At 39.8% G+C, this 13,285-nt stretch overlaps 1 protein-coding gene across 2 annotated transcripts; it reads left to right on the top strand.

Moving 5' to 3' along the window:
- Positions 1-387: 387 nt before the first annotated feature.
- Positions 388-12,538, top strand: LOC102778710 (long-chain-fatty-acid--CoA ligase ACSBG2-like). 2 transcript variants are annotated; one of them, XM_035907330.2, is made up of 15 exons: positions 388-401; positions 1,518-1,586; positions 1,719-1,912; positions 2,775-3,058; positions 3,953-4,041; positions 4,629-4,749; positions 4,856-4,936; positions 5,011-5,160; positions 6,375-6,542; positions 6,615-6,796; positions 7,484-7,714; positions 9,407-9,624; positions 11,610-11,749; positions 11,843-12,086; positions 12,360-12,538. In XM_035907330.2, the coding sequence occupies exons 2-15, from the start codon at positions 1,543-1,545 to the stop codon at positions 12,449-12,451; spliced, it is 2,238 nt and encodes a 745-aa protein (XP_035763223.2). In that variant the 5' UTR covers positions 388-401; positions 1,518-1,542; the 3' UTR covers positions 12,452-12,538. The 2 variants fall into 2 exon arrangements, with proteins under 2 accessions (XP_035763223.2, XP_087704884.1); XM_087848758.1 differs by lacking the exon at positions 388-401 and adding an exon at positions 1,365-1,395.
- Positions 12,539-13,285: the final 747 nt, after the last annotated feature.

A 13,285-nucleotide genomic window follows, 5' to 3' on the forward strand; every position in this document is an offset into this window, starting at 1 on the left:
TCAAAGCTTTGTTATCTTATTGGATGCTTGACACTTAATCCCGCAACTGAATATAACCAGTGCCTATAGCTGTTAGAAACTCCAAACAAAGCTACAAGCAGATCTGAAACCCACTGGATTAAACTCACTTCTTTTTAGTGCAAATCAAAACTTTTTTTTTAGCCAGTTCTCCTTGTACAGCTCTATCTGGTTGACACAACCTCTGCAGGAGGTGTTGAGAGGATTGTGCAAGTCTCATGAGACCAAGGAACACGTCAATCTTATCAAAATCTCCTGTGCGTTGATATTTACCCCAGGGGGCAACATCTGTGAACCTGCATTGAGCAAAGGTTGATGCAATTTTGTCTCACACCTGACTGCAGCCTTGAAGTTGATGCCACTTGGGTCTGTCAGCAGAGAAGGTAGGATATCATTTCTACAGCAGAGATTTCTGTCTTTTGAACATGTTAAGTGAGAAAAGAATAAACTGCTATTTAGACTGCAGGATGTGCATAAAGATTTATTTTTACTCATAGAAATTCAGACTTGTTTGTGCTGTTTTTTCTATTTTTCCTCACTGAGTATGTACACTGCAGGGTAAACACGGCTCTGGAGATGTATAGTGAATGTGTTAAATCAAACATATGACTGAAACGTAGGAATAGATGTGAGCAGGCACATCCACAGAGAGTTAACATCTCTCACTGCTGCTGTTTTTAGATTTTCCAATGCATTTTCAATAGTTAAGGTGTTTTTCTGTGTAATGTGAGAACTAAGTCACCAGTGAGGCTAAAATGAATTTGTTTGAATCACAGGGCAGTTTATAAAGTTTTTACATAATCTGGAGCAAAGATTTTTCCTCTGCTACTTAATGTTGCCAAACTGCAGTTTTGTAAGTTTATGAACTTTGGTCCAGAGAAATCTTGTCAAGGGCAATCTTGAAATTTTGAGGTTGGACTGAGATCCTGCTTATCTTGACAGATTTTAATCTTTAATACAAAGCCAGCATTTGTTAGCCATCTGGTGCAACATTGATTATCTGATTTATTGTTGTTACATCCCTGCAAAAAGACTGATTGCTTTTATTGGTGCAGTTAATTGAACTTGGAGGAAAACCTTTCAATTGTTTCTGCTGTTGCTAAATATTCCCATTAGAGGGCATTCATTCACTGTGTGCAGCACAGGGCAAGGAAGAGTTATTTTAAGTCTGACATGATTGTTGTTCAGTATGTTAACTGGTAATGGCAGCACTTTCACCATTATCTGGGTGAAAGGTGCTGCTTGGAGGCAAAGTAAGTCTACGTGGATTTAGCAATGCTTCTTGCCGCAATACTAGTAGTTTCAACATGCACTGCTGCTGCGTGTGTGATTGGCAACACATGCGGTCATTGGCTGTGACCTGTTGCACTGACTTTGGTGAATGTCACATATAAATGAGTGGAGTGATTCTGTTTCATAATCTTAACTGCTTGGAGAGTCCTCGGTGGAGGGTTTCTGGAGGGTTTTCATGCTAATTTCATCTTCTCTGTTTCTAGCAGACATAAGCTCAAAGGAAATTAATTTATGAAGAGCAATAGCCCTGCAGTTATGGATGGTAACATTGAAAGGTATGTAAAGAGAGATGAGTCCCTGGGCAGATCAAATAGATAATATAGGACCACTTCTTTTCAAACTATCTAAAAATTAGATTTTACGATCATCATCAGTTCTCATTCGTGTCATCTCAATGTCTGCTCCAGGATTCCTGCTCAAACTGAGTCAGATGCCACAGATATAAAGACCCACACATCTGTCATACTCAATGGGAAAGCCAAGACGGGCGATTTCAGTGCAACACTGCCTCCAAAGATCCATCCACCCAGTAACACTGAGTTACTGACCCGGCCTCCCATGTCGTCTGAGCAGAAGGGAGCTACTGAAGGATTTTCCACAGGTAAGAGTGAAATGGCGATGGTAACGGTATGAGAAAATGCCTCCAAACTAAAAGAAAATTGTCTGTCCTTGAGTGTAAACCACAAAGTTTTCACATAAGAAGCTAGAGTGAAACCCCCCCACTTCTTTTCAACAAATTCTGTTTATTATCTTGTTTTAGGTTGATTTAAATAATTATTTTCAATAAGAAGACTGAACATGTAAAAGCATTTGCAAACTGTAAAAAAGCTAATGAATAAACTTTGTCACTTTAAATGTCAAAACACAAAGGCGTTTAAGGCAAGATATAACCTACTCTGTGGAGAAACAAGAAAATAAATATAATTTTAGATATTTTCAGACATAAAATGACCGCAAGCTGGAAGGAAAAGAAATTTTTGGGAAATGTGAAATCAAAAAAGACAATAACACTTAAAAGAAATCACTCCTCTCATAAAGACAGATGGCTGCAAGGCTTTAAAATTTCTTAGGAATGTTGAAGCATACAGGATTACTGGGGCATCAAGCGCTAAAGATCGTCTTGAACACGATCTTTAGCACTTGAAACCACGTGAAACACTGTCGAGATTTTTTACTGGATGGCTGAATTCACTATGTTGTCTGTGTGCTCATTCAGTCCTGTAGCTAAAATTACATGACTTCTTCATGCTGAACCTGTTTGGTAGGTACGCATTTGTAATGTGGAACTTCCTGTTTCAGCTCAGATAACAGCAGAGGCTTCACTGCACACTGCACATTAAAGTAACGCACCTAGGGTAACAGCACAGCGATATCTGCAGTCCTGTGATACACCTGACTAGCTGTGTCTTTTGACTTGTGATTCATGGAGAGTATATGCAACTGCCCTTGTTCTCGCAATACAGAAGAGCCCAAGGCAGTTTCCCTGTCGACGGCCCATTTGGCAACAACTCTAGCCCCAGCTGACCAGTTATGGAGCACCGGCAGAGAGCAGGCAGTGAGGCTGAGAATGGAGGAATCAGGGCCAGGCTCAGAGGCTCCCATCACCGTCCATCAGATGTTCCTGGAGACAGTCGAGAAGTATGGGAATCATCCAGCTTTGGTTTCCAAAAAAGATGGCCAGTGGATGACTCTAACCTGGAACCAATACTACGAGCAGTGTCGTGCAGCTGCGAAAAGTTTTCTCAAGGTTTGTTTGCTTGTTTTGCAAATTGTCCTGCATCTGTTGAACAAAAATTACACTTCAGTGAACTTCAAATATAGTGCAAAGAAGCTATTTGGCAGTCGTAGATCTTTAGAATGTTATTAATTTGCCTTAAACATTATTTCATAGAGTAAAGTTGGATTTTAAGAATTGTAAAATAATGAAATAATTTAAGCATTTATTTTGCATACACTTTGCATTCATTTTAAGGTATGCTGTTGTCATTCATTCACAAAGTTAGTTGTAAACCAAGTTGCCAGAGTTGTCATTTTTAACCAAGAGATCAGCAGATGCTGGGGATCACTCCCAGGGACTCTCCCTTAGACCTTTCCTGCACCCATTCTTGCTCTTTGGCCTTAAAAGGTCTTTGTTGCCTCCTGCATTAACCTCAAACCCAGGCGCTTAGAGGATTTGACACTTGTGCTCCTTTAAAGCGCAAACTTAGAACTTTTAAGTCATCAAATGCTCTGAATTAGAAACAAAGTAACCAAATGATTGTTAGAATTATGATTTAAACAAACATCGACTCGGTTTTTGTTTTATTTTTTGGTTGTTTTTAATTAGAAAGCTGTGTTTATGTAACTGAACAATACTTTTTGAACTGAAGGCTGCATAAATCATTTAACACCTGGCCCAGGTTTTATAAACAGCACCTCCTATCTTACTCTTGTTGATGTGAGGATAGTGTGCTGGAAACTTGGGTGTGTGAAATGCCCAGCTTGTGTTACGTTTTATGTTTCACAGCCATATCTGTGTCCCGTGTGAGTGGAGTGGCTAATGAAACAAGACGCAGAAGTAACAAAGGTATAGGCCTGCTCCGCTGTGTAATTAAAGTCACTTCTTCTTTAAAAGCATCTACCTGTCCTTTGTTTTTATCAGTTGGGGCTGGAGCGTTACCATGGTGTAGGGATTCTGGGATTCAACTCCGCTGAGTGGTTCATCTCAGACATCGGCTGCATCTTGGCCGGGTAAGATCACTCTATAAGGAACTGAATCTGATAACATTTTAAATTAGTCTACTGTTGGACCTGTTTTACCTCTACACTGTCTGACATGCACATTTATCTTTGTCCTTACTTATCTCAGAACCTCTGTTTGTGTCTCCACCCACATGAGGCTCAGTTAAAATTACGTGGATGTAATATTTGGCATTTTTTCAAGCTGTCAGGAAGTACTAAGGGACATTCAACTTGTGCAGTTCGGACACCGCCACAAACTGCACAAGTGCACAAATAGAATTCCTCCAATGACTTCTATTTGTGTCCCATAGTCTAAAGACATGGAACAGGGTTAGGTTAATTTTTGATTCTAAAATCAGTGTGATTGTGAAAGGCCGTCTGCCTCTCGCCCTGTGCCAGCTGGGATAGGCGTAATCACCCCTCACTTTAGTTAGTTTTTCTTGCTTAATCTACAGTTTAAAAAAATACTCATTTCTGTTCACCAAACAAAATATATAATTATTTTCCACTTCACATCAAGCTGTAGCCAAACTGGTAACACATGACAGTGACTCATACAAGGTAATATATAGCTCAAGCAATTGTTTGTCCCTTAGAGGGCTGGCAGCCGGGATTTACACCACAAACTCACCAGAGGCCTGTCAGTATGTGGCTGCCAACTGTGAGGCCAATGTCCTGGTTGTGGAGAACCAGAAACAGCTCGACAAAATCCTGCAGGTCGGCAGTTTCATCTTAATTCACCACCATCTCTTTATAAAGTAACACATGCATTACTTGTGAGTGAGGTTCTGTCCTCACATGTTATCTTTGTATCTTTTAACAGGTTAAAGATCATCTACCTCATCTGAGAGCCATTGTTCAGTACAAAGGCGAGCTACAGCAGAAAGCTCCGTTCCTGTATACAGTACGTCTACATAGCAAACATTTATTTACTTATTATTGATGCTCTGTTTTGATCCAACCTCCTTATTTCTGTAGTGGGAAGAGTTCATGAAGCTGGGAGAGGACGTGCCTGATGAGCAGCTGAATGCTGTGATTGACAGTCTTCGGCCCAATGAGTGCTGCAGCCTCATCTACACCTCTGGAACCACTGGCAACCCTAAAGGAGTCATGTTGAGCCATGACAATGTGAGTAGCCCTGACAAGAGATTTCTCTCTCTCTTCTTCTAAAAGGGAAGAAGGTATTGGCTTTTAAGATTTAAGATTGAACTGAAAAGTCTTTGAATACTGTTCATTTTATTAAGTAGCCATCAAGTTGTTAAGGCTTAGATTACAGCTTTTTTCTGTCTTGTTCTAAATCACATGTGTCAAAGTCAAGGCCCGCGGGCCACGTCCGGCCCGGCGTACATTTATATCTGGCCCGCGAGATCATTTTATATAGATATATTATTATTGTTATGCATTATTGATGTGTCGGTCGCGAACGAAATGGCTCTTAGAGCCAGCCGGATCTTTGACGTGAACGACGTGAGCCGGCTCCTTATCACAAGCCGTGCATTGTTTTTTTTCTTTCTCTCACCCTCTCTCTCTCTCTGTCTCTCTCTCTCACACACTTTTTTCCTGCTTCACTCCACATGCGAGCCTTGTGCTTTGCGCTAGGCAGAGGGGGGGAGGGGCAGTAGTTACACTGGCAGTAGCACAGGAACAGAGCTGGAGGGAGAGAGAGAAAGAGAGCCAGGGACAACAATCATCCACAACTATTTTCAGTTGTGGATGATAAAGGATTCAGAAAGTTTATTCATGCAGGCCCATATGACAGAGAATATGCATCTTCTTTTTGTTTTCATATTTTAATTTATATTTAAAATACGTACAATTAAATTTTGAAAAAAAAATTTAAAGATTTATTTTTTATCATTGCAAGAGAGAGCAAAATGTTACACTTCACATAATATATGAAAACATACCAAACTGAAATAATAAAAACTTAGATAGAGAAATAGTCTTGTACCAATTTACTGCTTTTTAAGTATTTGAGCTCTATTTTTTATGTTTCATTTGGAATAGTTCATTATGAATCTCCAGTTTTCACTTCATTAGGTTAGTTCTAGCACCTTTAATAAACATGAATAAAATTGAATTTGCACAACAAGCTGAATTACTGCAGCATATCTTATGCGGGCTGTAGGATGTAAGGACAAGCTTTTAACTCTTCAAAGAGTTAAACCATAGCACTAGTGGTTCAACCAGAGAGCTTTTATATAATCTGGCGATAACTTCTTCTACTGTAATTTCATAATGTTGTTTCGATCAATGTGTGAGAGGAGTACTCTAAAGATTCAAGACAAATATTTGGCGAAAGAAAATACCTTGTGACTTTTTCCCCACTTTTAAATGTGCAGATAACATGGACTGCCCATGTGGGATGTACCATATTAAAAGCAAAAGGCGGTGAGGAGATCCTGGTCAGTTACCTGCCGCTCAGCCACATCGCAGCCCAGATGATTGATATTTGGGTCTGCATGGGCCTTGCTGGGACCGTCTACTTTGCAGAGCCAGATGCCCTTAAAGTAAGCATGACTATTACCTCATGAAAAAGGAAACATTAACTAAATATATTTGACTGTAATTAATTTTTCCAGGGCACTTTAGTAAACACACTTAAAGAGGTTCGCCCAACTTGTTTCCTGGGAGTTCCTCGTGTGTGGGAGAAGATCGAGGAGAAGATGAAAGCTGTGGGAGCCAAAGCATCCCCAATGAAGAAGAGAGTGGCAGGCTTTGCCAAGTCTATCGGCCTGCAGTACAACTACAGTGTCATGAATGGGTGAGACAGAAGCAGGGATGTTAGACGAACACGTCACATGTTTGTACAGTTTAACATCCCCAGGCCGTCACTTTATAACATTCATAACACATAGAAAGATTTATTTGTGCAGTTGTGAGTGATGCTAATGTCATCGGTTCTTCACGTATTTGTTTATCTCATAGTGTTGAGAACTGTAGTAAATTTGCCTTTCTCAAAGCAGTTTTGAAGTAACTCGGACAAGCCCCCAAACACTGTGAGCGGACTACTTACAGAATAATTTTAGAAACAAGAAAAACATTAAGAAACTTGCACAGTGTACAAGAGGACAGAATAAATAAATTATAAAATTACAAAGTAAAGCAAGAAACATGAAGAGAAGAGGAAAGTCTCAAAACAGGGCTGCAGGATAACCCAGCAGGGTGAGGCCAATCAGGTCTGCACAACATAAAAGAAGGTGCCTTAGGCTGAAGCTGGTCAGTTCTCAAATTACTTTGATTTTCTTTGTGTTGGTTAAAGAAATAAAAGGAGAAAGAGAGTGAAAAAAAATCATGCAAGACTCTGGCCAGGCGTTTTGCACTACGGCCAATGATGCTCAGCTTTACCTAGAAAAACCTTATTTAAAATCATATTTAAAGTTCATTATTCCTAAACAAAAAAGATCCTCAATAATTTTGATAAAATATTGGTTTATTTTGTGTGTTACAGACAGAATCAGGTGCCGTGGGGCTTCATGCTGGCTAATAATCTGGTCTTCAAGAAGGTGCATGCTGCTTTGGGCTTGGACCGCTGCAGAATATGCTGCACTGGAGCTGCACCGATTACCAAAGACACTCTGGATTACTTCATGAGCCTGAACATCCCTTTGAAAGAGATGTATGGCATGAGTGAAAGCTGTGGCCCTCACACCATCTCCATCGATGAATACCGCGTCACAAGGTAGACATCGACGTGACTGAAGTGTTGGATTGTGGTTAAAGCAGGGGTCAAAAAATATTGTGTTGAAGGTGATAGATGGTTGTTTTTCATCAAGCATACCTGATAGATTATAGCCAACGTAATAAACTGTAAACAAAAAACTGACAGCATCTAATAAGGAAATAGACTTCTTAGCAGTGGCCTGTTTATTTTAATCACAGCAACAAAACTTCTTTGAATCAACACTTCAGTCCATCTGAAGTCCTAGATTCACTGTTTCCAGCTCTGATTTTGTTTTTACTGCCTTCTGAAAAAACTTAACTTTGTCTGCTCCTTGGTGCTGAACAGGGGGTTTATTGGAGTTTATTTTTGTGCTGAGCTTGAAAGTCACTTTAAGCTCAGCAGAGCTCAGGATGACTGCAGAGGCATATTTCTCAAGGTTCAAGGTTCTTTATTTGTCACATGCATAGTTATACAAGTATAACACACAGTGAAATGTAGCCTGACACGCTCCTCAACATGTTATATATATAACATATATATATATATATATATATATATGTATATACATTGGGTGAATGTGCAGTAGCAGCAAGCAGGTGCATTCTGTACATTAATATGAATAGACATCTGACTATTTTACAGAATAGACAATATAAACATATTTAAAATTAAAGGAATTTGGAATGTACATTGTGCCTGGGTTTAGAGTGTCTGGAAGAGAGTCCTGTCTCAGTCAATTATAGATGATGTGAGAGGGCGGGTGTGTGTGTTTAGGGCCCGGATTCTTTAAAGATGAGCAGGTATGTTACAAATGCCCACGTTGTCCAGTGCTGACATTGACCTTTGATAAACTAGTTACAGGATAATCCCCATATTACCAGGAACTTACAACAACCTTATATTTGGTTAAACAGCCTGAGTATAAAATACCAGCTTTCTAATAAATTCAAAATAGAGCAGAAGTAAAGTGAACTCTTTTATAGTGAAGGGGAAGTTTGTATGACGGTGCTCATGCTCATACATAAATAGAGGGAAGAAATACTCTAAAATAATAATAATAATAAAAAACTGTATGTGAAAGAGCAAAATATATTTAAAAGCATAAGAATAAGTCCTAAAAGCCTGAGGAAACATCTGTTTACATGTAAAAAAAATAAAAACATAAAAAATATGACACAACCTTGATGCTTCTGCTTAACTGGGCTCTTTCTGTGACACTTTCTGTCATATTTTTGTATATTTTGTATATTTTTAGTTTTAGTAATTTGTGTGATGATTAGTTTTTTGACTCCGTTATCTATTACTACCATGTGTTATTTCAAATATCTCTGCAGTCTGCAGATGATCTCTTTTTTTAATGAGGCAGCCACAGCTCTTTATATATTCATACTTCCCGTCTAAATAAAAATGAGGATGGTTCATTTAGACTAAAGCATCAGAAAACAGACACAATTTGAAAATGTTTGTCCAAACGTATTAAAATATTTAATTTTGTTATGGAGCTTCTTACTGTAAAAAGTCAATAATGTAAAAAAAAGTGTCAGGGTCAGGAGTTATTGTTGTTTTTAGGAGTACAACCATCTATTTAAATTGTTAAATGATCATATTTAAGCCACATTTGTGTCGTGATTTGTGTGATTTCTATGTGCTCAATTAAAAGTTTTACTGCAGATTCTGGTCACATCACTGGCTTTTGATTTGTCTTTCCAGCTGTGGAAAGGTGATGATAGGCTGTAAGATAAAGCTGGTGAATCCAGATGCGGATGGGAATGGAGAGATCTGTTTCTGGGGTCGTAATATCTTCATGGGCTACCTGAACATGCCAGACAAAACAGCAGAGGCTTTGGATGAGGATGGCTGGCTACACACTGGAGACCTGGGAAGACACGATGAACAAAACTTTCTGTATATCACAGGAAGGATCAAGGGTAAGCTATAGCTCTGAGTCTGGGAGAAAATGCACCAGAAGACACATTGAGGTTATAGTTGTGACACACTTATCACACTTCTATTGACTGCCACTGGCAACAAAACAGCTGAACCTGTTTCTAACCAAGTTCAGAAATGTTTTCCTATTTCCTAGTTCAAGCACTAAGCAGAGTCTAAGATATAACCCAGTGGGTAAACATGCCATGTCACAAAGCATAAATCATTTCAAACTGCTGTCCTGTTTCCAGCACCTTGCTCAGAGACAAAAGTTCAGTTCTGAAGGCAAAAACCTACATAGCAAAATTGGTGTGGCCCAGATCTGGCCCACACTATGTGCTTACACATGGCCCACATACCGCGAAGAATGACGGCCCTTTGGTTTGCCAGAGGTGACCCACACATGGGCCAGCACAAGGCCAGTTGTAGACATACTGTTGGTTCTGCGCTGGCCCAAGTGTGGATTACCTCTGGCAAACCAAATCTGGGCCACCATTCTTTGCGGTATGTGGGCCATGTGTAAGTTGTGTGCCGGAACATAATAGTGCAAATGTAACTTGACAAACCTCCGTTCAGACAGTGAATGGACTGATTCTTATTTCTATTCTCCCAGATCACTCAAAGCACTCTATACAACATGCCCCAATCACACACTTTCTCTAAACGAAGTGCTTCCTAAGTACATTCATTCACACTCACACTCTTGACATGCAGACTGGAGGAGCCAGGTATCGAACCACTAACGTTCCAACCAGTAGGTGACCTGCTCTACAGCCACCTGGTGGCAAATATGAGTAAACCGTCACTAGGTTTTGGATAAAGTGTACACTCACAAACCTGTCAAACCTGCTTTTGAAACGTTGGCTACCATAGCAGTATAGTATTGCAACATGGCATGTGGATCTTCATCTTGATGCCAGACCTGTTTTCTATGAGCCTGAGCCACATAAACCAAACCACAATTGGGCCGGATGTGGCATGCTGTCAAGAGAAAATTGTACTTAGTAGTCAGTATAATCTTCTACCATATGCATAAGTTTGCATATGGTAGAATACTGCATGTTGACCTTTTGATGACTTAGGCTGTTGTTCACTACAAGACTTTGTGTGCATTCCAGAGTGGTCTGGCATTCACACCCACATCCTGGGAGCATGGGAGAGGTCGTACCTTTTCTTTTGTTCTATGGTAGAATAAACGTAACTATGTCAGTTTTAGTCTAAGTGCCTTTTGTTTCGATGAACTGCTGGACTTCCAGGCCAGCAGGTTTAGGGAAGTCTTTATGGGGTCACACTCTGACCCCCCCCCCCCCCCACACACACACACACACGCATATAAACATTTACATTCCATCCACATTGGGGGAAAAATAGCACACACTTTAGAAGAACATCTTATATTTTGAAAAGTGTACATTATACATTTGAAAAACAAACAAGCAAACACATAACTTACTTACACTTTGCGGACAAAAATACTGGGCCACCTACACATTAAACCTACAGGAGCTGCTCGGCCACCACGAAGCTCCTGGCACACAGTTTTTGAGCTGATGTTAATGCCGGAGTAGGTTTAATACTCTGCAATTACTGAGTCAGCAGAGCTGACATTTCATGGTTGAGTTCCTGTGCTGCCTAGAGACTTACAGTTTGAATTAATGCCACTTACAGCTGGTGTAAGACGATTGTCTTCTCTAGTTTTAATTCTTTTTTAACTTTTTTAGACCATTAACTGACATTTTACTCAAGGTAATCCCCATCTGTTTGTATAATAAATTAAAATAGTGATTTGGACATAATGAGCAGCAGAATTAAAAATGTGCTTTTTCAGAATTTTTGTCTAATCACACTTTTTTGTGTAGTGAGTGCATAAAAGTCAAGCGTGGAACTGACTACCTATTTTCACTGCTAGTTGTTTAAAACCCTACAACCAGATATTGAGATACGCCAACTTAATAAGAGGTGACGCGTTTTTGTCTTTCCTGCACAGAGCTCATCATCACTGCGGGTGGCGAGAACATCCCTCCTGTCCCCATTGAAGATGCAGTGAAGTCTGAACTGCCCATCATCAGCAACGCCATGCTAATTGGAGACAAGCTCAAGTTCCTCTCCATGCTGCTCACACTTAAAGTAAATGATCCTCTCTTTTTGCATACAGGCATTGTTGCTGAATAAGCAAAAAAAAAAAAAAAAGACTTACCACTTCTGTTTCTTTTTCTGCAGTGTGTCGTGGATGACAATGGCGAGCCCACAGATGAGCTGAATCAAGAGGCTTTGGAATTTTGCCAGCAGCACGGCCTAAAAGCAACCAAGGTGTCCGAGATTATAGCCAATAAGGAGCCAGCTATTTACAGTGCCATTCAGGCTGGCATTGAGCGTGTTAATGCCCGATCAACATCCAATGCCCAGAAAGTCCAGAAGTGGGTTATAGTGGAACAAGACTTCTCCGTCACCGGAGGAGAACTAGGTCAGCTGTCTGAAATTAATTTTCCTTTTCCTACAAGTATAGTACATGTAGTACTGCCATTTAAAATTAGGAAGTATTTGCTTCTGCTTTTTTTTTTTTTTTAACTTACTGTTAATCATTTTTAACCAAGGTCAGTGTTTTGTAACTGGAGTGACTGCCAAACAGCGTTTCCGTGGAGTCTTTTCAGCAGTGATTTAATCTCTTTAAGCTCAGCGGAATGCTAAACTTTATCATGAGATCAAAATAACCCACTTTTCTTTGTTGTCCTTCTAGGACCCACCATGAAACTGAGGAGGCCCATTGTTGTGAAAATGTACCAGGAGAAAATAAATGAAATGTATGCAGTGGCTGCAGGAAAACAATAGAGTGCATTGCACGGGGGTGAGAGGAGCTCATGGGATGTATGGACATACATACTTTTTGTAAATAAAAGACATAAGTCAGAGTCAAAATTTTGCCAAACATATCACTCGAACATGCCACATATTGACTGTATGATGACACAGATACTGCTTGGTGTCTGTCAGTTTCTGAAGGAAATATCATGAATCCCACTGTAGCTCAAAATATATGTAAGATATGTATTTTATACCTGAAGCAGCTGTGTGTATTTAATGATTTTTACAGCGTTAATTGCCAGTTTCCTAAAGGTAATCTCACCTGGCAAAGACTGGAGATTAAAGCCATTTTTATAATGTGAGATGAATATCAGTAGTTTGAATTTATCCAATCACACATGTGCAAATTGTAAACTTTACATTTGTGCTTCTCCATGTACAGTTTGACACAGTTTAATATTTATTTTGAGATATTCAGTTCAATTCAGTTTTATTTATATAGCGCCAAATCACGACAAAAGTCGCCTCAAGGTGCTTTATATTGTACAGTAGATCGCACAATAATAGATACAGAGAAAAACCCAACAATCATATGACCCCCTATGAGCAAGCACTTTGGCGACAGTGGGAAGGAAAAACTCCCTTTTAACAGGAAGAAACCTCCGGCAGAACCAGGCTCAGGGAGGGGCGGGGCCATCTGCTGGGACCGGTTGGGGCGAGAGAAGGAAGGCAGGATAAAGACATGCTGTGGAAGAGAGACAGAGATTAATAACAGATATGATTCAATACAGAGAGGTCTATTAACACATAGTGAGTGAGAAAGGTGACTGGAAAGGAAAAACTCAATGCATCATGGGAATC

The sequence above is a fragment of the Neolamprologus brichardi genome, chromosome 12 (assembly GCF_056152115.1).
Source record: "Neolamprologus brichardi isolate AB-2024 chromosome 12, ASM5615211v1, whole genome shotgun sequence".
NCBI lineage: Eukaryota > Metazoa > Chordata > Actinopteri > Cichliformes > Cichlidae > Neolamprologus > Neolamprologus brichardi.

Excerpts from the sequence above, each read along its gene's own strand:
- LOC102778710 (XM_035907330.2), top strand. The coding sequence starts at position 1,543 with ATGAAGAGCAATAGCCCTGCAGTTATGGATGGTAACATTGAAAG. Across the intron at positions 5,161-6,374 it reads TCATGTTGAGCCATGACAAT|ATAACATGGACTGCCCATGT; the intron begins GTGAGTAGCCCT and ends TTAAATGTGCAG. Across the intron at positions 9,625-11,609 it reads TATCACAGGAAGGATCAAGG|AGCTCATCATCACTGCGGGT; the intron begins GTAAGCTATAGC and ends TTTCCTGCACAG.